Raw genomic sequence first — 25489 nt, 5'->3', positions numbered from 1 at the left:
TGGCCAGATGTGGAAGGCTGAGGCTTCTGAGGAGGGATGGAGAAGACAGGCATCCAAGGCAATCAACCTGGAAGCAGAAGCTCCCTTCCCCAGGGGTTGCTCCCTCCCTTCTTAGCATTTCACAGAGAGTAGTTGCATAGTGAAATAAGTCTTCAAATAACTAGACTCAGCACAGCCCAGAGGGCCTGGGCCTCCACCAAAAAATCTTCGCAGGCCTTCAGAAAGGACAATTAGCTAAAGATTTTTAGACAGGTTAATTTTGATGGCAAACAGTTCTTGGACCCCTCTGGGTCCTCTGGGACCACTAGGTCAGAGATATGAGTGCCAGCCTCCCCCATCCATCCAGCTGTAGTGAACTCTTGCCCTAACTAGACATGGAGGTAGACTTCCATACCGATATTTGGGAGGAAAAGCATGAAAATCTGCCTCTCCTGAGCAGCAAGGATGTCCCTGGGGACTCTGAATCCCCTAGCCTCAGCAGCCCCCATGCACAGTGGCTCCTGCCTCCCACCTCAGCTGGCTAGCTGTGTGTTCTCAGGCAAATCACGAGCCTTCTCTGAGACCTGGTTCTTCCCTCTGTCTAAGGATTTGGACTAGATAATCTCTATCATCCCTTCCAGCTGGGAGTGTTCTCTGGGTCTGTGCTTCCCTCTGACCTGGGACCTGGGACCTGTATGAGTCATTCCTTAGAATTAGAGGGAAGATGCCTCACTAACCAGTAGCTACCTGGTTCAGAGTGGCCAGCCTTGAAGGCTGGGATATAAACCACAGATAGAATGGAACTGGGAATATTTACCAGCCCTAGACAGGCACAGCAGGGAAACTGAGTGCCATAGACTCCTTCCCCTAAAGGACCAGCCCACTCAGTTGTGCAGAGCAGAGCACACTCCTGCTTTGTAAGTAGCTGGATAGCATAGAGGGGTCACCAAGAACAGGATGAATGACAGTGCCTTGTCAACTATGCCAGCTCTGCCAGCTCTGCAGTCCCCATCCTTCTGATCTGGATATCCAGCCATGGATGTTGGGAGGAGGATGGTCAAAGTCAGCTGGGCAGAAAAGTGGGCCCCTGGGTTGCTGCTGCCACAGCCCTACACCCACACACCTACACACACCCACACATACACTCCCCCCCCAACACACACACACCCTGAGGGGCCTCAGGGCCCTTATGAACTGCAATCATTATGGAAGCCATCACTGTGTCTTGCCTGCTTCCACACTTTCTTTGTGTTCCCTGGGGAAGGTTCCTGTCACTATACGTTCTTACAAATGGGAAAAGGTGGTGACAGACAGTTCTGTCCTCATCACAGCCAGTGGTAGGCAAAGTCTTCTTCCACCTCAATCCTTCTCTCTATCCTGGCTCTGTGAGGAATGGAAAGGCCTATTCACTGTCATAGTTTTGTAGCTGGAGAATGAAAATGCAAAAATTTATTCTTTATAAAATGTGAAACAACAGAATCTGCACAGAACGCAGACAGACACCATGACAAAGTGATTCTCCATGGCAAGCCACAGGAGGAAGGAAATTTTTACTTATCAAAAAGGTCAGAATTTGGTTGTCATTTTGAGGAAACTCAGCCCCAGACCCTGCCATTTCTCCTGGAAGGAGGAAGCCCAGCTGCTGCCACTGATGGTTCAGCCTGTCGGCCAAAAGCAACCCAAAATTCCTCCCCACTGAGTGCCCACTCAAAAAAAAAAATCCCTCCATGATTCAGCCTCCTGACACATGAGGTGAAGAAGGCTCTGGGAGGTGAGGGGGTTACTCCCTGCTTCCTCCCACCACCACCCCAACTGCTTTCCCCAGACCCCAGTATGCCGCGCAGTCAACTGAAAACCGAACTCCTCTGAGGCAGAAAGGCACAGCTGTGTGTTTACAGCCACTGATTCAGATCCAAATCGCGTCCCTGCCAGTCTCCTGGCAAGGCAGGCTGGGGGCAAACTGTGTATATGTGCCAGGAGGGGATCTATTTCGGGAGGTGACCTACAGCCCTGTGCCATCTTGTTGCCTCCTCCCCACCCCCACTCAGGAAAGACATCCTTCTAGAAGGAGCTCTCACTTTAGCTGTGGTTGATGGGGTTGTGGGATTTCAGCCTGCTCTTTATCACTGGTGCAGTCAGATTCAGGCACCTGTCCCAATGCAATCACACAGGAATGGCGTGGGCTCCCATCTGTCCAGTGAGAAGGCAGAGGGTGAAGGTGAATAAGGGTCTAGCACAGGATAAACAGCAAGAAAGGCAGACCACTCAGAATGCCCTCCTCTGCAGAGGACAAAATCCACCCCAGTCCTGCCAGGAGAGCAGGGCATCACAAAAGAAGGGCAGAGAGAGCGAGAGAGATGCCCCCAGGCATTTGCAGACTTTATAACAGCAGTCTTGGGAAGGAGACAACACTGCTAATGACAAGGTCAAGGAGAAGAGACTCAACTCTGCCTATTGTCCCAACTAGAGAGTTGAAAGAAAGGTCAGACAGCCCAAGGTCAAAGGACCTGGAAAACTAAGACGAAAGACATACACCCCTAAAAATTCCCCACAACTGAGTTCCTGGTGAAACAAAGGGATGCTTCCCTCTGTTAAAGCAGCTAAGCAGTCTTAGGAAAGCCCAACACTGTGGGTGTGTATGAGTCTATCTTTAGAGACAACCCATAAAGTGGTGTTCTGAAGCAGAATGGCTAAATGGGGCAGTATTGGGGAGCTGAGAAGAGCTCAGAGCAGTGGCCCTTTCAGCATTGCGATGTCTTCCAGAAGACCAAGGAGAGATGGGTCCTTGGGGATTGGCTCAGTGGCTCCCTAATGGGTGAGAAAATGGGAGGCGAGGGTGAGGACCCAAATAGCAGTGAGTCTTCCACACTCCCGAATCACAGTCCCAAATAGGAATGGGCTTGCTTTGCATCCTTTGCTCCAGAAAATATTTTTTGTGATGTGTCATTAGTGCCATAAGGTTGAAAATAATATCTATTCCTGCTCCGACTCACCCTGCCCACCTCCAAAGCTTTCTTTGTTTGCCATATGTAGGTAATGCAAGGATATTCACAATGCTTAATAGCTGTGGAGAGGGGGAAGTAATCAATCTATGTCAACCAGAAAGATGATCTCTGATAACGGGCCACAATGGCCTTGACCTATCCAACATCCTTTCTTTATGTCTTGAATGAAGACACAAACATACCAATAATATTCCAAGACACATACTTCGAAGGTATTGGCCATTTGGTAGATAATGGAATGATATTTGAAAAATATCTCCTCTTTCAACTGGATGATGGGTTAAAACAACTAGATAAAAATTTACTTATTTAAAAGTAATTCAAATCTAAAACTACAGGATGTGTTTGTAGCCTCTGTAATTCAAGTAAAAAAAATTGGGAGGGGGTTGTAGTTGACTACCAGCTTAATTTAAGCAAAAGCAGGATGTTACCACTTTTTTAAAAGAGGCAACTTTAGTCTATGATAATAAAACTAGAAATGATCCAAGAGTGGAGGAGTATTGTACTGCTTTGTGTTACTCTAAGCTACACTGAGTCTTGGTGCTAAGGCCCCACATCTTATCCAGGGTTTTAATAAGCTAGAGGAAAATAACTGGCATGAGAAAGGAACTATGGAGGCCATATCAGAAGATATGAGAGTAGATAAAGATGCCTGGCCTCCAAGCAAACTTGGTAGCTATCATGAGATCTATTTGCATTTGTTTTCCAGAACAAGTGGATACTTCTAGATTGATCTAGATGGCAAAGCTAGAACAAACGAGTGGAAAATATGGAGAGGGTCTCTGTTGAAGAAATTCTAGCAGTAGCAACTACCCAGCAATGGAATATGCCACCTCAAGAAGCAATGAGCTCCAAGGTTTAACACTTAGAAGCTAAATGGTCAAGGCTATTGGAATATAGGTTTCTGTGCTGAATTCTATAATCTCTTCCAACTAGAATTCTATGCTGCATTAAATATGTCTTAAATGGACCTTAATGCATTTCATTCAGTGTTTTATGAATAACATAGGGGAAAGGAGAATGGATTATAATGGATTTTGTTTAGATTGGAAGAGAAGGATCCAGAAGATTCAGATTAGACTGCCTTGAGAGAGAAAAAGTCAGATGATGACACTGAAAACTGTCAAGAATTGGAATTACTGTCCTTCACATGTCATCTCTGTGTATGTGTTTCTCTCAATCACACACACACACACACCATTTGCTGCTGCAGCAGCTGAGCCCTGGGTGTCAGGGATCTCTCCCCTGAATGCCTAAAAGGAAGTCAGCAAATAGAGGACACAGATGCCCATTGGCACAGGGAGCCCAGAGTGACCTGGCTTGAAGGAAGCCTGGCTTGTCGTAGTTCTCATTCAGAAAGGGTGTTGTTGAAAGCAGAAAAGATGATAAAGCCATTTGCCTTCTACTCAATGCCACTTACAGAGTCTGAGTGGACAAGCTGACACCAAGTCATCTCAACAAGGCCAGGAGAAGAACACACTCCCAGAGGCCTCAGACCAAAGATGAACTGCCCACGCTGTTCTCCCATGCTCGTAGGCCCTGCCTTAGGGATTCACCCAGTTCCGGGGAAGGGAAGGAAGGGCTTTCATGTCACATTCTTTTCAGCTGTCCTAAGAACCAACCTGATCACAGATGACACTCCCTCCTCTCTGAGGCTTCACCAGGACTGCTTTCAACTTGTCATGGGATTGTATAATTATGGTGATTACAGCTTATGCCTTTTTTCTTTTCTTCATCGTTTGCTTTCAAATCCATTGAGGCCCTTCATTAAACATGGTGATCCCAGTAAAGTCAGCAAAGTTTTAATAAGACATTTTTTAAAGCAAAAGAAAACCCAGTCAAAGCTGATGGTTTACTGTGTTCTCTCAGACATCCTTTTAAAACCCTGTCTGGTGCAATTGGTGCTTGGGTCTAAAAGATGGAGAAGAGAAAGAGATAGGGACCCAGGGACTTACTCACACAGTTGGAGAACCATTCTACACAGTCGATAGATCCAACAGATTGTCAAACAAGTCCAGAACTCCTGGCAGATTGAGTTTGGAAGTGCAAATGTAACATCCATACAAACCCCAACCCAACCCTGTAATCTACAGCAAAAGTAGTAGGCAAATTTTGTCCTGGATGATATTGGATGGTTCTAGGGCATTCATAATTCTAAATATATAAAAGAGTCAAATATTAGCATGTGTGGGTGATCATGATCCAGTGGTCATATACTTGATGAAAGTTTCCTTGGTAATGATATGGCTTTAGACCCCATTATTTGCTAGTCCTCAGCCTGATTTTCTAAAATAATTCCTAGGCCCATAGGGCACCAGGATAAGACCACCACAAAGGAGTAGGAGTTGGGTGGTAGCCACCAGAGCCCCCAACTTGCCCTTCAGCAGCTTGATCCAGGTTTGGTGGCAGGGTTCCCTTCATTTCCTGGTTCCCCAGGGATTACAGAGATGACTCCTTGCTCCAGCAGGAGTGTGTCTTTGAGAGGCCCTGACTGGCCTTTTGTGGCTGGCTGCCCTGAGCCATCCAAGACTGTTCCTTACCCTGATATTAGTTGGGTACTTACTGCTATGTCTCTAAAGAGAAAAGAGCTAGGTTGTAGCTGAGCTGCATCAACTGCCCAGAATTAAATGTTTAAAACCCGGATGTGACATGTCCCCCAATTACATTCTCATACACTGCTAAAGATGGCCTGCTTTCTTTGCCTCCCGAGAACAACATCCTTTTAGTACCCATGGAAATGCAGAGAAGTAAGCTGAGTTAGAGGCAGACAGCTCCCATTTGTCCACCTGCTATTGGTATGAGACTCTGGGCAAGTCCGTCACATGTCTGATGGGCACAGAAAAGCCTACTGCACATGGGAGCCATTGGCATGCCAGCAATAGCTGCCATTTTTTGGGAGCTTACAATATTACACTGTATCATGCTGGGCATGGCCTGAGATGGACTTTGGTCCTACTCCATTTTCTACCATTTACTATATGACATGAGCAACTTCTCTAAGTCTCTGTTCTCTCATCCATAACAGGGAGATAAGATTAAGTAGGGGGAAAAAAACAGAAGGTGCTCAGAGCACTGTTTGTAGGGTGTGTGCTCGAGTGTAGCTCTTACTGTTATTTTCAACACATGATGTTATTTGCAACCCATGCTTAGTTGTCCACTTGTTGCCTTATTTAATTTCCAACAAATTCTGTGAAGTAGGTGTCATTGTATTTATTTTGCAGTTGAGTGTAAGTAAATGAGCACCTCCTGTGATAATATGACTAGCACATTTAATACAATGACTGGCATGGTAACTACTCAATATATAATAGCTATTATTATTGTCCTATTTTAAAGTTGATTCAGAGAGCTGGCTTCTCTATTTTCCTGGGAAGTGGACTGTGGTACCCGGAAGGCCAACTTTTGCTGTATGACTGATTTCTCGTGACCCCTAAGTATATCTCAGGAAGCCCTGAGGACTGTAGGCCTTATCAGCCTGGAAAGTGGTAATAGACTCAGGTAAAAAGTTGCATATGTTGCCAGAAGCTGCCATTTGGCCTCCTACTGAGATGTGGAACTGTAAGATGCCAGCTGCTTACAGACAGAGACCAGGAATGGTTCCACTCATGAGATAAGTGTGAAATCCAGTCCTTCAAATGTAGTCCTCCACATGATAGAACCTCACTCCCAAAAAACTCACCTCTCAGCTGTCTGCCTGCTTGGAACCACCCTAAGCAATACAACCTCACCAAGACCAGTTGTTCCATCTGCCAGATAAACAGGTTTCTATTTTTCAGCCACTTATTACACAGCAAGGTTGTTGGAGGAATCAGAAGCAAGTGGCAGAGGATGCTTTGGAATCTCTTGATAAGTCAGACCCCCAGGGTATAGGATCCTACTGCTTATAGCACTTATAGAAACAGAAGTGGAGAGGCCATTTCCACTGACAACAAATGGCTTTTTCCTGGGGAGAATCCAATCTTATGTATGTATTTCAAGGCAAACGCTTTCAATTTGTGGTATTTGTCAAAGCTTGGCTTCATGAGAGATGATATCAAATCTATGGCCAATCAAGTAGCTGCTTATATACCTTGCATGAGATGCTTGTGTGAGTGCCTACTGTGTGAACATGCACATAGTGTGTACAGGTGCATGTGTCTCCAGCCTGATACTTGCCCACATGTTTAATGTATGGTACATTATGTGACCATGCTCTGCAGCCCTGCATGTACCTCTGTGCATGGATTGCATGCCCGCTGCACCTGTGTGCGTGTCTGGGCAGGGGCGCCTCTAAAGCCACAGGTCTAAATGGTTTCAGCTGGATAAGTTATTCTTCACTTCCCTTCCCCCAAACACAATTGCCTAGTGCTGCTGGCGCAGAGTCAGAATGGCCGCTGCATTGCACCCCCGAGGTGGCTTCCTTCCAGCAGTGGGTGAGTGATCTCGGCGTCCACACACTCTCTAACCTTGGGGATCCTTCTGCACAGAAGGTGCTCTGAAATCTAGCAGAGATGGTCTGTTGGCCTGTGACCTCAGCTCTGCCCACTGCTCCTGTTCTGGTCCCATGGACAATCCATGGCAGCTATTTCTTGGTGTCACCACTTTTTCTGACCATTTTTTTTGGTACCTGTTAGTTTTTCCTTCCTAAGAAACAGAGCTGATGGGCTCAGAAATGATGCTGAGATAAGTACCTTGTCCTAGTGGCAGTACACAAGTACCATCCTGAGGTATTGAACCTGTAACTTGCTCCTCATGGTGTCCATTACCTAGCAGAATGAGCAAGAAGCACCACTTTCTTTGCCAAGGTTTCCAAATCCAATAGCAGCATCCTTAAGCTTCCTCTCCCAGCAAAGTCTTCCATAACCCTTCCTCTGTGGGCCCAGGGCCAAGTCCTGCAGGAAATTCAGATGCTTCATATTTCTACATACTGGACCACCAGGGGAGAAGGAAGGTGGGAAAACTCCCATCCACTGTCCCCTGCAAAAAGTCTTCAGGGTACAGGAAAGGAAGAAGGTTCTCTGTGAATAGGAATTCCAGTGACTCAAGTTTCTGTTCAGGCAACTCTTGAAAATGCTGCTTCACTTGTTTCCTGTTGCACTTTTTCAGGCTGGGAATACCTATCTCCTAAATGCTGAATTGCATTCCTAGTGGTAGGAAGGAAAGGGAAATGAGCCATGCTCTTTGATAGCAGCCAAGTGGACAGGGACATTCACTAAAGCATTATGCCATTTGGGAGGCGGATTGAGGGACTAGTTAGCAAGTTGACCTAGACTTTGCCTTAGCAGATGAACATGTTGGGAGGAGATGATAAGCGCCTTTAAGGAAGATGGAGTGAAGTCCCCAGGAGAACTTCACTCTTGCCAAGCAAGTGACTCCCTCTTCTGCTGCCTTGTCCATGATACCGAATTACTAAACTAGCTGTCCATTCCCCTGGAGTCATAGTCAAGGGTTACTTGAACTTCTCAGTTGGAAAAAAAGCACATCAAATTGTTGCCAATAGCAACATAGTCATGTCCCTGTTTCCTTGAGTCTTTGGCCTTTGCCTAATTTGGAGTACACCAGAACTTAGATACCCAAGTACATTTGAGGAGGAGGAGGAGAGATGAAGGGGTGGGCATTGTGTGGGCCCCAGGCAGACATGCTACTGAAGGACTTTGCAAGCAGAATACCCCCTCCACTCCACTCCTGAGGCCACCAAGATGTTGCTGCAAGCTGAGTGTAGAAAGGGCCATGGGGTTTCTCAGTTGGGAGGAGAGGAAGGAAAGATCAGAGATCTAGCAGGAAAGGAGGCATTTCCACTGCAGGGGATGCAAAGTAGCAAGGGAAAAGGAAATGCACAACTTGGAAAGGAGGGTCTGTACCTGGGCATTCTGCCACCAACATAGGGCTCAGCTGCTGAGCCCTTGTCACTCCCAGCATCCCTGCCTGGTTCCAGATTTGTCCCTGTACAGCTGGAGGGCTATGGAGGACGCTCTCTCATCACTCACTGAAACTCACAAGCAGAAGTTGGCTCTGGCAGGAGCCAGAGACCAGGAATACCACCAAAGGAGGGCTTCCCCTGCCTGTCTGGGACACACTGAATGAGGCACTTGGCCTAGAATGGCTTGAAATGGGTTCCGTTCTAATTGCAGTAAGGCCACCCTACCTGGCCAACCTTAGGTAAATGTCACCCCTGTTTCTGACCTCCCTGGATTGGTTATTACAGAAGATCTCAGAGGCATTGGCACTTGTAACACAGGGCCACAAACAAAAGGGTGGCTTCATTTAGCCTTTCCATCAGCCACTGCTGTAAATCTATATGCACTAAGCCAGCTCAGTACAGTAATCAAAGGCTCCTTTTGCCAGACTTGTCAGTCAGAAGGGGGCCTTTCCTCTGACCTCCATTTCCCAAATGTGACTAGGGGAAGCCCCTTAGCAGAGCAGAAACTGCCTGATGTGGGCTCAAGTGCTGAAGTTTCTTTCTCAGGAAAGTAAAGAAAATTACCCTTCACTGCCCAGAGAGCTGGGGCAATATGAGTGGGCATGGAGGAGTCCCTAGTTCCTGAGCATTTCCATCTGCCTCCCTTTGTAGTCATGGCCACATGCAAAGTGGGTGCATAGCTCATGAGGTCGAGCCCCTCCACTGACAAGCTGTCTGCTCTCAGGCAGTTACTTGAGCTCTGAGACTATTCCCTTGCATGTTTATAGGAGTTAAGCAATGAGAATGTTGTGGACATTCGTGCAAGTGTTTGTCACATGCCTGACACACAATAGCCGTTTAGTGGTCATCTGGTGTTGAGACCATCCCCACCCTGCAGCTACCAAGGCATCGATGACTTGAAGAGGAGGATACTTGAAAAGGGAGATACATGAGATTCTTGATACCACCCCATTGGGGAAGAATAAGAAATTTAAAGAGAGAGGCCCTGGGGGATCAGGATATAGATTGGTCCATTTACATTAATCCAACTAGGACTGCTGGTGACAACTTATCTGAATTCAGATTTTTTAATTAAAAACCAAATCACTGGTAGGTGTTGGAGCAAGGTGTCCAGTGCCATTGTGGGAACTGCTTTCAAATGATGTGACTGTTGAGCAGATTCATAGTCCCACCACTCATATGGCAAAACCTGGTCATTTTTACCACTGTACATGCAACGTTTCTTTTAAAGTCCATGATTTTTACTTTGATCATCTTTCTTACTTTTCAACATATTCAGGTTTAACTGTATGTGAATGCCTATCAATTTTTCAGTCAGTGAAGTTTTTGTTAATTCAAGTTTTACTTATGACTCAAATTTTTTTTAAGTTTGGATGTTGTTTTATGTTTGTGATGTCTTCTTATTTTAAAAAATCCTCAAATAAAGAGAATATTTTAAAACTAAATAAAATGCCCTTCAGCCCCTGAGAGAGATCAGAAAGCTTGGTGAAGACCCAGGAGGAATACAGACCTCAGGTATGAATTTTGCCATAGGGCTTCTGCCCCAACTCCCCACCAAAGGGTAAGACAGAGAGAAGCATCCTCTCTCCCTGGCTCTGCCACAGATTAGCAGTGTGTAGTTTTTGACTCATCCCATTACCTGGTTTTTCCATTTCATGGGCCTTACCTTGCTTCACAAAGTTGAAAGTGGTGAGTGGTAGAGAGTTTTAAGTGTTTTGAAATGATTCTATATTAGGTATGGATCTTCCTGCCAACCCCTTCCAGAGGTCCTTAAACCCCTAAACCATCCCAAACAGGTGACACTCTCTTCCCCCCACTTTTAAACATCATTGGGAAAGGAGAGATCACAGAATTCCTTGTCCTCCCTATTTAAATATTTCCTTTGCCTTGTTCAGTGGAGAAGGGGCACCAGGAGCCCTTTCTCCTCCAGGGTTGGTACTCCCATGGAGTCACCTGATGAAGTTAGACGGGTCTTCTGCTTTTCCCCTGCCAGCCAAACCCTAGTCAGGACCCCTCACTTTTCCACTCTGCTCTTGGATTCCTGACTGCTCTCCTTGGCAAGTACCCCAAAACCTGTAATTCCACACATACATTTCCTCTGTGACCTTGAGCACCATCTGCTCATAGATGACCTTGAAAGGACAACCCATCTCTGAGGCCTCCCACTTCTTGCCCAGTGAAGTCATGTAGTGAGCCCTATTCAGCAAAACACTGTTTTTCATTAACAAGGTTGAAAAATGCTTGTGTGTCACACTAAGCAGAGGCAACCACTGCTGATTTCTGTCTTCCTTGTAGCCTAGATTTGGACTTGATGCACACCAGACATACAACTTTGGTCTTAGGTCATCTGGGCAAATCAGCAAGAGAATCAATCCCGTCAGCAGCTCAAATGTCTTTATTCCCTTAGTGTTGAAAAGGGTCTTCTCTGAGCCCCTAGTGATTGGCTCTGCTGTCTGCAGTATGCCATCTGACCCCCAGGGCTACTTTCTGAGCCACAGCCTTCCTCTCAACCAATGAGGTTAGCATCAGTCTCCCAGGTAAGTAAGTGGCGACAGCTCTTGGTAACCCAGATGGTGCATGCTTTGTTGGTTAACAGCTGGAAGTGCAATGCAGAGAGCCACAGCCTGTCCAGCAGCACGCTGACTTTTCTTAAAGCACCACAAAAGGGAGCTATTCCTTTTGTGTATTTCCTTTCGGTAACAAAGGATCCCATGGCCACCTTCTTCCAGGCTTCTGGCCATCAAGATGGCCTCAGAGCTGAAATGATTAGTCAGAGTGGAGGGTGGGAATTGAATGTGTGTTTGTGAACCCTGCACTGAGCTCCTGGCCCATGAAATTGTGAAGGATCCCAAGTTCTGTGGCATTACACTTTGCCAAATGTCTCAAAGGTGAAAAGCGCTTTGTCTGTATGCAAAGCTTTGGTGTCTCTGGAATGTACCTTCCACAGCTCAGTTCTTAATCACTGTATATTTTTTCACTTGGACAAAGTCTGCCTGCTAATAGCATTTTCAACCACCCTCAGCTGCTTCATCAGCCATGCCAAGGCTTTGGGCTGAGCTGGCTGTGTTCCTTGGCACCATGATCCATTCCCAACTGACCAGCACTGAGGAACCTCACACATTCACACCCTGAAAAAAAAATGTTTCCTCTGTAACTATGCAAGTGCCAGGCACAGGCAGAAGGACCAATCTCCTTCCTGAGTGGTTCTTTCAGAATTATACAAATTGGAGGCAGGAATGGCAGGAGAATAGAGAGGGGAGCACTGGAGGGTGTGGATGGGAACTTTCCTGTCTCTGGGTAGGAGCTGCCTGCAAGCCCCTGGGGCATATCCTTTGGGGCATCTCATCTCTGAACACAGGTAGTCTCTGCTCTCAGATTTCACTTTGATCCCTGAACGCTGCAGGAGCCTCAGCTCTTCAGAAGGCAGACTGCTGCTGAGCCAGTGGAATTGCAGGCTCTCTTTTCCCAAAGCCCTGGCCCAGGCAGTCATCCATGCCTGCATCCTGGGTGAATAATACCTTCCAGCCCCAGCCTGCCCTCACTGACCCTGGAGGTCACTGTGTAGCTGGTGGATTGCAGCTGGGCTGAGCTGCCTCCCCAGCCATCGTGAACCCTCGCGACCTCCATCTTTAGCTGAAGAACTGGCATTTGGTAAATGTGTGAGCTCAGCAGTGAGGAGAGAGACAAAAATGCAAAGCCACACCACCTGCAGTGCTGAGAAGTTGGGAATGATCCCAGGAGTGGCTTCTAGGCTGGTCAGCTAAACTCTTTGGCCCTGAAGTCCTGGAAAATAGAAGCAGTGGGAAGAAAGGAAGGAGAAGGGCAGTTGCAGGCTGGCTACAGGTCCTTGAAGTCAAAGCTGTGAGGCCGAGCTCCAGGACTTGGCAGAAGATTAATTAGCTCCTCTAAGCCCAGCCTGGTCCCTTCTGTAGACCTGGGAGGGGCTAAAGGTGGGGGTGCCTCAGGGCCAAATTCACCTAGAACAAATAGACACACAATCCTCCAAAAATAAAATCTCCAGCCTCCTTCAACCCACAGTCCCTCTTCAGCCAAAATGACCTCATTAATGAGGATGAAGCTATAATGAGAGTTTGGGCAACTGGTAAACCTTACCTTCTTTGTCTCTGGACTTTTTACATATTCATTAGCAACAGACTTTTAATCAGGTTCAGTGATTTTTTTTTTCACATCTTCTGGTTAAATCAGAGTCCTGAATGCCTCATATGGCAATCCAGAACATAGATATTTGGCTATACAACGTGTAGTTTGAGGCCCTGGTATAGGAGGAGTGAGAAGAAAGGGAGGAGCTGGTATTAGGTGTGTAGTGACTACGGTAATAGGCAGCACACAAGAGGAAAGTGCAATTTTTAATGCCTTTCATGTGAACAGAATGGACATGGGTGATAAGGGATGGGGAGCTCTCACACCAGGAGACCCTTAGACTCACATTTTCCAGGAAAAGGACCTTATACCACACAGTCCATGCTTCTTGCCTTCAGGCATTTTTTTTTTTTTTTGGTGGTACTGATACTTTAAACCCAGGACCTTGTGTTTGCTAGAGCAAACAGTCTGCCATCCCCAGGCCTCCTCCACACCTCCAACCCTCAAGCCTGCATTGAGAAGGCACATTCCCAAGTGAACCAATGAAATGACAAATGCCTCAATCTCTATGTAAGAAAGGACACTCAGGAATATGACAGCTAGGGTTGTGCCATTGAACCCATGGTTGAGGGGAGGCCTTGAGAGTCAACCTCTGCCTTCTAAGAGCTACTATAATACCTTCCTTGCTCTAGACAAAGGAGTGACCATCCTGTTCAATGATTCTGGAAGACTGACACTGATTAAAAAAATCCTTAGCCAAGTATAAATGTACCTTGCTGCGGGCTAAGTTTAGTTATTTGAAGATTCAGACAAGGTTGTTGATGGGGAGATTGTGCGTGTGCACGCATGTATGTGTGTTCACGTATGTCTGCTTTTTTAAAATAGGGGAGAAATGAAAAGGTTTTGTATCATTAGTGAAATGGGAAAATGAAACAAAGGAAAAAAGAAGAGGAGGTAGATGCAGACTTTCTGACAGCTCCTGAAGGCAATTTTGTTTCTGGACAAGCCACATCCATGCCATCAGAATTCCCAGTCAAGCTGGCCATGTCCCACCATGGAGATTTAAGCTAAATGACACAATTATTCTGCATCCAGCTAAATGCAATCCTGGGCTGTTCATTTATTAGATATGCCCATTATCCATCAATTCATCAATCAGCAGGTTTATTGAGTACCCTAGCAGGCTTCACCAACCAGATCAATTTTTTTAATTACATCCAGTTTACACACAGCCAAACCCAGTAAACAAGATGAGCCCCAGCACCTCACTTGGAAATGAACGTGAGGAACTGCTGGCCCTTGCAACCTCATTGCCAAACCCTGCAGTCCCTGCTGACGGGGGATCATCTGCTACCCTTTGCAGATGGCGATGGTGTCACTGACCCACTGTCAATAGCAAGTTGGGTTTGAGTGTTTTCCCAGACACAGTGATCAATCAACTTGGGTCCAACTAGGCTCTCCTCTAGACCCCTGCTCAACAATATGGATTTCTAAAAATGGTGAACAGGGAACAGGTGCAGCCTGTGTCAGGGAAATAAGCAGAGCAACTGAGTATCATTCATTCTCCCCTCTCCCTCTTCCTGGTTCCCAGTCCTAAGTCCCCTTTCATATCAGACACTTCTCATCCACCTCTCCGGGGCATGTAGACAATTAGATTCTCCCACAACTAACATGCCTCGTGCACTGAGCCTCACAGTTCAATTTGTATTTTGCTTTTTGAGAACGGCCACATTGGTTGTAAGAGAAAAGCTCATAGACTTCTTAGCGTGGAGTCATCAAACTCTGCCCATGGGTGTCACAAAAAGGAAGTCAAAACATAGACAATGGTAGGAGCAACCTGCACTGGGACCCGCAGTGGCTCCAAGCCTTAGCAAATACCCTTACCACTTTCACAGTCTCAGCACCCATCACTAAGAGGAGCCTGCATGTCTATCAAGCAGGATTCATATGTGCTCAGCATTCCCAAGACTGATTAATTCCCTGGTTTCTAATCAATCCAGATCTTAGCCACCAACTTTAGGGGAAACCCACCCTCCCTGATCTCAATACGCCCAATCTAGCTTTTCCTCCCCTGAGTAAAACCAAGATCAGGGATAACACACAGCATTAAGAGATGCTCTACCTGAGGTTTTGGTAAGTAAAACTCCTACACCCCCAAAAGAGTACCAGAAACATCCCTCACCCCACTGACTACCCAGCAGTCCTGGCTTCTCCAACTGTCCCCAGTTAGGGCCTCCACACCAACAGATTCCATTTCAAGGTGGTCATCGGGTTGGTTGGATAGTCATTTGGCCTCTGAGGTTCATGCAACAATTAATTCACCTGTCTGGCTCTCTGTCTTTGTCCGTGTGTGTGTGTGCGTGTGTGTGTGTGTGTGTGTGTGTGTGTGTGTGTGTGTGTGATTGTGTGTGCCTCTGTCCACTGTTTTCTCTGCAGGGAAAGTCGCTGGCGGGCAAGCGCCTCACCGGCCTGATGCAGTCCTCCTGACCGTCCCCACAGCAGGGCCGGGGCCCGAGCCCGCAGAGCACCCGGGCAGCCGGCGGCGCTCCACATCCACCGACAGAGCTTCCTTGCGGGGAGATTTGGTCACTGTGAAGGAGAAAGAGTGAGGGCCATGGAGGGCAATGATGGGGAGATGTGGTGGGTGAATGGGAACATAAGAAAGTACACGGGGCCAGGCCACCGGAGGAGGCCCCTGTTTACAGCCTCTGTTCTTTGTCCAGTCGGGCACCAGCGCTCATTCTCTCAGAGGCCCTGTCTCTAACTCGGTCAGGAGAGATCGTCTCATGGGGTTCCTGTCCGGCTGTCACATGAGATTATATTCTTATTATCCTCACTACTCCCACCATCTGGGGGATCACACCTGGCAAACTCAAGAGGGACAAGGGGACCCTGGGCACATTCAGTATTATGCATTACCTCCCTGCCTTCTCTCTGGTGCACCCATGGTGCACACCATAGTTACAGCCACCATGTCCCCACTGCCACCTGTCCCCCTGCCCCACGCTCTGTGGCCACCCAGTAGGCCTGTTAGGGTCAATGCCAGGCACTGCTCTCATGTAAAATGTCCAAACCATGTCTTCAGCACCAATGAAACCTCACTTTAAATTCTTTCCACCCCCTTCAGGACCAACTTTAGAAGAGGTTCCCATGGGCCCTGTGGCCACCCTCAGGTTCTGCAAATGTCCTAAGGGTCCAGCAGTTGAGGAAGCACCAGTGCACGTGACAGAGCGTGTTCTTTAACAACCATGGAGGTTCTGGTGACATCTTTTTAAAATGATTATTTCTTTATTTATCCTGTTTTGCACCCTTGCTCCTTGGTTTGTTCCCTCATGTTTTATTCAAAATAAACATGACCATGAACTCAAGGACCATTGGGATTCTCCCCTCTGGCAGCCCTAGGTGGAAGCTAGGAGGGGCCCTGGATTTCAGGGTTAGTAACTACCCCCCCACCCCCAACATGGTAGCATCCTGCCAGGCATAGCTAGACCCCTTTCTGGCTGTCTCCATTGTGCCTGAAGCTGGGGCAAAGTGTGCCATGGCAGGTACAGGCCAGGGCCACAAGTTTCCCTTCCCAGTTTTGATCTGAGGGCCCAGCCAAAGCACCCCATTAAACAAAGCCCATCATCTAGAAGAAAGCAAAACCTGCAGAAGACCCCCCGTATTCCCTCCATGTGTGTCAAAATGACTCTTTGCCAACTTGACTGTGAGGTCATCAATGTAAAGCACCAAGTCAGGTGCCAGATGTGTAGTAGGTGCTTAGCAAATGGTAGCTAATAGTGTCATCATTGTCATTGTTATTACTGTGACATCCATGAGCTGTTGGACAGAGCTGTATTCAGACATTCACTCCACCCCTCCCCCCACCTGCTATGATGATCCTCCTTTGATTTATTTTTGGCCACAGGTGAACAATCTCCCTTGAGAGTATATAAACAGAAAACAGAGAAGGAAACAAGCAATCCCTGGTGTTTCTTTACGCATGCAGGCAAATTCACCAGCTGGTGACCAAAGGCTCAAAGGCTTATTTGCAATCCTGGGTGCTTCATGTGACCCATCTTTCCACCAAGTCCTATCTGCATCTGTTTTCGCACAGCCCTGTCCCCAGGCAGTCTCCAATCTCTTACAGTGGAGCCACCGTGGATGTTAAGATTCTTCGTTGTGATTTTATCCTGATGAATTCTTGACCACATATCTCAGTTTCCCTCACTGGCAGTAGTTCCTGTCTCTTTGGGAAATAGTGGAAATTAGGGAGCGTCTCCAAAGGTGGCCATATGCACCCAGATTTTTGGTGGACACTCCCACACACTCAGCACCAAGTCTGGCACTTTGCAGACACGCCATAACTACATGATGAGTAAATGAATGAAATGAAGACCCCAAGCTATGGGGTCTTTCAGCTGCTCTGCTCCTCAATCTACTTTTTTTTGCTCCCTTCCTCTTCAAACAAATCTCCTCTTTCAGAGCAAAATTTCAGTCTAACTTTGTCCAACATGGCCCAAAAGAAGCTCTTCCCTGCCAAGGGTCCCCAAGTTGTGCTGACACTGAGGCATTGGATACGTGACAAGAGTGTTCCAAGCAATAGGCACCCCCAGGCCCACAATTATTCAGGGCAAGGGGCCTGGCTGCCTCCTGCCTTCCCCATGGGATACAGGGCATCGTAAGTCAGGATATAGACAGGGAAGGGTTGGCTTCTTGGCCATGACTTCTGTGCCTCATTCTCCCCCAAATTCATGTATGCTGCTCCTTAGCTTGTGCTGGCTTGAGGATTGGCCTCACCTAGAGGTCCCCAAAGGAACTGCCCAGAACTACGTGAACTGTGGCCTTGAGGTAGAACAGGCTGAAGGCTTCCAAATACCCCTGGTGACATTCAGTGGAGAGGGCAGGGTCAGAAGGCTCAACAGAGGTAAGGACACTTTAGATGTATCCAAACCCAGAGCAATAAACCCCTCACCTGCACCCGAAAACAGAGACAGGCTCAGTACTGTGACCACTACCACATTGCTCCTCAGTAGATCAAGCAAGAGGTTACAAGAAGGAAGTAGAAAAAGGTGGCCCCACCTTCTGCAAAAATGCAGAAAATTAGGTCTTGGCCAGCTTCCCATTGCCCTGTTCTACATAGCCAAAAATCTAGACTAGCTTTAGATGTTTGAAGATAATTCCTTAGCAAAGCAAATTCCCCTTCCCTACCTGCCCCCTAAAAGCCCACTGACTCCTCTGAGTGTGATCTCTGAACTCAAGACTCTTTCCCCTGGGAGCTCCCAGAGTGAAAGTCATTTTGGCAGCCCCATGACCAAAGCAGCAGGGCAACCTTAGCAGGCAACCACCAGCCCCGCCCCCGACCCAGGTGAGACACACAAGGCACCAGGTATGGAACATCTGGCTGAAATAAGCCTTCCCTACATGGGAAAAGTACAACTGGTAGGTTGCTTGGTTAAATGCCCAGCAGCACCCAGGTGGCCTCAACCCAAGCAGCTAGAAGTCTCAGGGCTTGGGTGAAGCTTCCTGCCTTTCCCAAATGTGGTGCATCATCTCTGTTCTCCTGGAAAAACATGGCTGGACTGCAGGAACAAAGTGGAGCCCGGCTGCCAGTATAGTCAGCTGGACCTGTGTTCCAGGCTCCCCACTCCTGAGAGGCCAGGTACTGGTCTAGCACCCTGACGGGGTCTCTTGCAACTCTGAGTTGCTGGTTGGACTAGCTGTACACATGGGAATGTGCTCTGGGGGCTTTTCTTGGCAGGATTCCTGGTATGTTCAAACTACCTCACCAACAGGACACTGAGCCAGGAGACGTGTCCCCCTTGTTTATTGAGGAAGCTGATGTTTTTCCTAAAATGCATCCCCCCACTTCTGCTTTACATGCATGGGCTACAAAAGCCACCACCAAGAAGCCTTCCCAGAAGATAGAAAGAATTGAGGGCTGTTGGTCTTGGGGCCTTGCAGAATGTAGTGGAGAAACATGTTCTAGCAAGTTCCAGGAGCTGGGAAGCTCTGGCCTGGGGAAAGAGAATGTACCACCAGCCTCTAAAAGGATCTTGCTGAGATGAATATGGACCATCGAAAAGTCAAACAGTGGCCAAATAAATAACTAATAACTCACCACAGGACCATCTGAAAAGAAGCCTGTGCTCATGTAACCATGGCAACAGCAGATGCCAGCAACCTACTCATTAGTGCCACCCAGTGATAAGGCATCCCCTGGGCAAGACCCAAGGGTCATAAGTAGCAAAGTAGCAAATGTAGCAATAAGGGGCCCAGGGCCCTAACTGCGCAGGGTCCAGATGACTGGGGCTTGGCCCTCTCCCCAACCTCAGCAAGGGCTCAGAGCCAACTGCTATCAGCTGTGCTGGGGAGGAGAGGCCCTGCTCACTCCGAAGGCTCCTGTCCTATATTCTATGCCCAGTCACCGCATGATCACAGACATATTGGAATGACCTCCTCATAGTGCATGTGGTTCTCATTAGTTTATTTTTCTGGAATTTGGGGATTCAGAACCAAACCTGCTAATAGCAATCTAAAAATAAATGACTTGAACCCTCTACAATCCAACTGTGTGTGACTTCTTGGTTTGGGGGTTCACTGGGCAGGATTTACTTCTAGAAAAACAAATCTACCCCCCACCCCGCCATGATCCATCTGTTATGAGAGAGGAGATGAGAGAGAGAGAGAGAGACTGTTTCCATTTTCCGTTTCACGCCTAAGGATGTTTAACAGTTCAGAAAAGCCAGATCATCAAGGTAGGTTGGAACATCAGTGTCACCAGAGGCTGAAGGCCCTGAAGGGCTGCCATGGTGTCCTTGTCTGAGTGGTCCCCGTGTTCAGGTGCAAAACCCAGCAGCTTCTCTGACACGCTCTTGAATAAAGTCTGAAGATCAAAGTCTGCTGCATACAGTCGGTGCTCCTTACAGGGAGTCTTAGTTTCCTGAGTAACAAGGCTGGTGGAGTGGCTCAAGCAGTAGTTTCCTGAGTAACAAAACAATCTCATTTCCCACTAACACCAAAGCAGCAGGACTCCGAAGGCTGTAAGTCGGCTGATGAGAGAAGGAAGAGAACAAAGTCAAAAGGACCCTCTATTAATGATGAGGCTGGCACCTAGCAGCATGTTTCAGTGACACAAATTTTGCTCCCAGAGGTAAAAATGATTTCCAAGGCATGGGACTGGGTCTTCAGTCGTATTCTGGACAGGTCACCTCCTTGAGCAGCATTTCCTGATGGACAGGTCAAGATCAAGGTCACACCTACGCTGTGTCCTCCATACATAGTGGGTCCCACTATGAGGTCATGGCCTGTTCTCTTCAACCATGGCCACACCCTCTAGGGAACGTAGAGTCCCTCCTTCCCAGCCAACCATCTTATTTCTATAATCTTCATCTATCAAACTGACACTGTGTATGCTACAGACCACCAAGGACAGAGATCTACTTTCAGGTCCAGGGTAAAGGAGAGAATTTGGGGGTACCAGTTATAACAGCCCAAAGAGTTGAGCCCATCCAAGAGTATCTGAGAGCCACCCTCACTGTTTCCTCTCTCCATACACCCTTTTGGAGACTTTTGGTCTAATAGGCCTAAGTGTGCCCTTCCTTTGTGCCAGCTTCTAATTGTTTATAGGTTCCAGACCTCAAGGAACCTTCAGGACCTCTAATGGTGTCTCTGATCCTAGGACTTTTTCCTGGTATCTGACAGTCTGCAAACCCAGGCAAGTCCTCAGATGGGTACAGCCCCTCCTGGGCCCACAGAGGTCTGCTTGGTGTGCTTTTCCTAAAGCCTGCCCCCTCAGCAGGAGCACCTGTGGGAACTCCTGACCCTCGGTAACACTTCCCACGCAGCTTGCCAGTCCTTTTCCTGACTCCAGTTCTTTAGCACCTGCAGTGGGCGTTACAGGATCTGTCACAGACCCCACACCCTGAAGGACAGGCCCCCTGGCCACGGAGAGGCTTCGGGGTCTGGTTAATTTAAAGGGGCCTGGGGTGGGGGACGCAGCTCGAAGTGAGCTCCGTCTAGAACACAGCTTTCTATTTGGTTTGCTCCTGTTTCATCTTCCACAGAACCCTGGAGCTGCCCTGGCCAGGTCTGGCTTATTTCATCCGACAAAACAAAGAAACAGCCCTGGTTGCAGAAACTGAGCTATACACCTTCAGTCTAAGCATTTGTTTCCTCATTTATAAAACAGGTAGAAGAATTTCAAACTAATATAGAAGGATTAGCTTGTGCCTTGCATAAAATAAGTTTCCTGAAACGAGTTTTAGTATTAGCTAGTGACATATCTAAGACAGGCTTTGGAGCGGGTGAAGGTAGAATCTATATACAAACCCCTGCCAGGCGGACAGGGTGTCATCCCCACCCTAACACGCCCCCCCAACCCCCCGCCCCTCCGGGCAGCTTGGCCTCCCTGAGTGCTGGCTCTTTCTACCAGCAGACGGCTGCAGGCTATGTTAGCCTGTGCAAGAAGCGGCATCTCTCTGCCTATGACAAGACTCTGGCTTTCTTCTTTCCAGTGAGGGCCTGGTTCCCTCACTGTGTCACTTGGATGACCTCAATCAATAACCCTCCTTCAGACCTGAATGGAAGTCGAATCAGTAGAGACCTACACTCTCCATCTAGTGTGCCATTTATCCTACAGGTCTCATGGCTGCTAGGCAAAACCTCCATCCTGAGAAAGTCTGGCATCCACAGAGACACACATGTTCCTCCACAGCAGAAGCCTCATTCCTTAAACAGCCAACCATGCAAATGAAGCCCATTTTTCCTCTTTCTACCATCATGGGAAAAGATCATTTTGAGTTGGGGAAGGGTGGGGGGGTCAGGGAGAGAAATTTAAAGTGAATCAAGACACTGGATATCTCTTTCTGATGCCTTCCCATGGTCATACCCTCATAGGACGGTCACTGTATATCAGCACTGAGAGGGACCGCTGAGATTTTCAGGTCCAACTGTGTATATGAAACATTTTTTGTTGTTTGTTGATTGACCTACAATTTCCTTATAGTAAAATTCATCCCTTTTACATATAGTGTTATTAGTTTTGACAAATTTGCACAATGATGTAACAACACCCATGAAAAATCAAGATAAAGGACAATTTGCTCACCCCAAAATGATCCCTCATGTCCCTTTATAGTTAATCCCTCCCCACCCCACTCTGTTCCTGACAGTTATTGATCTGTTTTCTGACTCTGTAGTTTTGCCTTTTTTTTCAGAAAGCCACATAAAGGAAATCATATAGTAAGTGACCTTTGAGTCTGGCTTCTCTCACTTAGCTCAGAGCACACTGTGAGAGGTATAGGCAACATATTCATGTACATTTTGTTTTTGTATGGAAAGAAACTGAGGCCCGGAGGGGGATAAACAGAGAGAGCTGGAAGAAGTCTTGAAGTGCAGTTCCAGGTATGCACCTTCAGGTGCACTGGCCACACTTCTTCATCAAAAAGTCATCTTGCAACCTCCTGGAATCTGCAAGCCCCTGTTGGAGAAAGCACAAGACCCCAGAACCTGCAGGTTGCAGAGAGTGCATGGTTTATTCATCTCACAGAAGCTGCTGACTTGGAAACAAAGGGAAGCAACGGTGCATAGCAGATTTTGAGAGAGGGGGAGGGATTAACTATGAAGGGCCACAAGGAAAGGGTTCTCGGTGATGGAATTATTCTCTGTCTTGATTTTTGGTAGTGGTGGTGACATCACTGTCTAAGCAATGGTGCTTATCAAAGAGAGGCATATTTACTCCACAGGCAGGGCTTGGGGCAACTCTGGGTGGGTGGACCCCTACCAATATCTCTGAAGCTCCCCCATTCCTTCTCCAAACAGATCAAAAGGGAATAAAAAAAGTGATGAAAGGCAACTGACAGAAAAGTGTTGGAACAGAGCCCAGGGACAGAGGGATCCAGGTAGAGTGGGGCAGCTGTGAAAAGCAGGCCAAGTGGAGATGACGTGGGGTCTCTCAGAGATCTCAGAACCCAGACATTCCAAATAATGGGCATTTTTAGGGCAGCTTTATGAAGTCACAAAGTTACATATATTTGATGCATTTAGATTCTCACATTTATTGTCCTTCTTGATATCCAAAGTGCCCCCATCTTTGGCCAGTGAGAACCTGAGTCCTTTACACATAACCTTGGCAGTTTTGGGTAATTTCACTGCTCTCTGGCACGACAGTACAATCCAGAATCATGTGTGTATCTCATGTCCCATTCCTAAATTCCAAGTGAGTGAACATGTATGAAAACTTTATTATAAAATCATGGGGTCTCGGCTTTTATAAGTTGACTCTTCCATGTCTCCAGAATATAGTTGAAAATTAACCAACTAGCTTAGAACCTGCATTCTACAGAATGGGAAATCGAGGCCCCAAAACATTAAATGACTTATAGAAGTTTACTCCGAGCAATAACAGGACCAGGGTTAAAAACCAGATTCCCTGATTCCCAATCATTTGTGCTTCCCATGGGCCTTTTATGTCTTCAGCCCTAGTCAGACCCTTCCTACCAGATCACACTTCAGCCTCTTTTGTTGTGTGTACTGTAAGGTATACATAAAAAGTGGAAATACTCCAATTTCAAAACTTAGGACAAAGCCACAGTAGTCAGACAGTGTGGTATGATATAAGGGTAGACATAAAGGTTGAAGGAATAGAATTGGGAATCTAGAAATAAATTCATACATTCATAGTCAGTTGATTTTTAACAAGAGCACCAAAACAACTCAGTGGTCTTTTCAACAAATGTGCCAGGACAACTAAATTAAATTGAAGCTGAAGAATTAAATTGGATCCTTATACCATATACAAAAATGAACTCAAAACGAATCAAAGAGTTCATACAATAAAAGCCTTGGAAGAAAATGTTGGAGTAAATCTTCATGATCTTTGAATTCATTCATGAATTCTTAGAGATAATCCCAAAAACATAAGCAAAAAGAAAAAGATAGATAAATTGGACTTCATCAAAATGAAAAACTGTTATGCTTCAAAGGATGCCATCAATAAAATGAAAAACACACGCCAGATTGGGAGAAAATATTTGATAATCATATAACTGACTAGTACTTATATCTAGAATACATAGAGAACTCTTAAAAATCAATAGTAAAAAGATAAATAGGCTATTAAAAATTGGCAAAGGATCTCTATAGGATTCCTGCAAAGAAAACATAACAATAATCAACAATCACAGAAAAAGATGTTCAACACATCAAACAAGTGCAAACCAAACCACAATAAGATGCCACTTCTCACACTAGGATGACAGTTAAAAAAAACAAAGATCAAAACAAGTGTCAGTAGAAAAACTGGAGCTCTTACACAATGTAAAAAAAATGATAGAATGCAAAATGGTGGAAATATAAAATGCTGCAGCCACTTTGGAAAGCAATCTGGCGTTTCCTCAAAAGTTTAAACATATTACCATATGACTCTACTAGTATCTCTACTCTTAGGAATATACCTAGGAGAAATGAAAGCATATGGCCACATAAAAATGTTAATAGTAGTATTCATAGCAATATTATTCATAATGCCAAAACATGGAAATAACCCATGTCTGTCAGCTGATAAATGTGGTATATCCATACAATGGAATATTATTTGGCGTTAAAAAGGAATGAAATACTGATTCGTGCTACAACATGGACAATAATAATGAAAACATTATGCTAAGTGAAAGAAGCAAGTAATAAAAGACTCATATTGTATGATTCAATTTATTTAGAATGTCCAGAAGGTGAATCTGTAGAGACAGAAAGTAGATTAATTGTTGCCTAAGGCTAAGGAGATTGGGTAGAAAGTGAAGTCATTACTAATAGATATAGAGTTTCGTTTTGGGGTGACAAAAATGTCCTAAAGTTGATTGTGGTGATGTTTGCACAACTCTATGGATGTACCTGAAAGCATTAATATACACTTTAAGTGAGCAAATTAAATGGTATGTTAATCATACTTCAACAAAGCTTTTAAAAAAAGAAAACAGAAAAAAGGAAGGAATGAAGGGAGGGAGGGAGAAAAGAAGGAAGGAGAGAGAAAGGAGGGAGGGAGAAGAGCAGCAGAGATAGCTATAGGCCAGGAAGAAATCCAAGCCATTTTTCTAAATCATCAAGAGAACAGCACAGGTCAGTAGAGAAAGTGGGTGAAAGTAGCTGCAGAGAACCCTGAAATCCTGCCTGGTGCCAACGACATGGTCAGGAGATGCCAGGTCATCCCAGAACAAGTGATCCTTTTCACCTGTGTCTGCCCACTCTAGAAATTAAAACCCTTAAGCCCTCTTTACAGGAAACTAATGTAATTAGATAGATTAGTGGTCCGCAGGATCAGAATCCACTCAACACACTCTCTTGCATTCAGGATGAGCCTCGATCCCAAAGCCACAAGCCCCAGGCACAGCTGGGCTGTGAGAGGGAACGCCCTAGATGTTCATAACGCCCAGACTCTAGTCCTGGACCTGCCACCATTAGCAGTGTGGTTTGAGCTCACCTGAGGTAAATGTTGCCCCATCTTCAGAGGTGACAATGCAAGATGTTT

General features: G+C 46.4%; 1 protein-coding gene across 14 annotated transcripts in view; it reads left to right on the top strand.

Moving 5' to 3' along the window:
• The window catches only part of Rgs6 (regulator of G protein signaling 6), a 562790-nt gene extending 543273 nt beyond the window's left edge, over positions 1-19517 (top strand). For 11 of the 14 annotated variants that reach the window (XM_074067626.1, XM_074067630.1, XM_074067634.1 and 8 more), the window contains 3 exons: positions 7330-7396; positions 15421-15589; positions 16112-19517. In XM_074067626.1, the coding sequence (XP_073923727.1) occupies positions 7330-7396; positions 15421-15589; positions 16112-16175 (300 nt within the window). In that variant the 3' untranslated portion in view covers positions 16176-19517. Of the gene's footprint in view, positions 1-7329; positions 7397-15420; positions 15887-16111 lie in introns of those variants that run through there. The other 3 variants (XM_074067637.1, XM_074067636.1, XM_074067633.1) reach the window with 2 other exon arrangements.
• The last annotated feature ends 5972 nt before the right edge of the window (positions 19518-25489 follow it).

This window comes from Castor canadensis, chromosome 3 (assembly GCF_047511655.1).
Source record: "Castor canadensis chromosome 3, mCasCan1.hap1v2, whole genome shotgun sequence".
Classification (NCBI taxonomy): domain Eukaryota; kingdom Metazoa; phylum Chordata; class Mammalia; order Rodentia; family Castoridae; genus Castor; species Castor canadensis.
The sequence above is the reverse complement of the archived record's forward strand: the minus strand, read 5'-3'. Positions and strand labels throughout refer to the sequence as shown.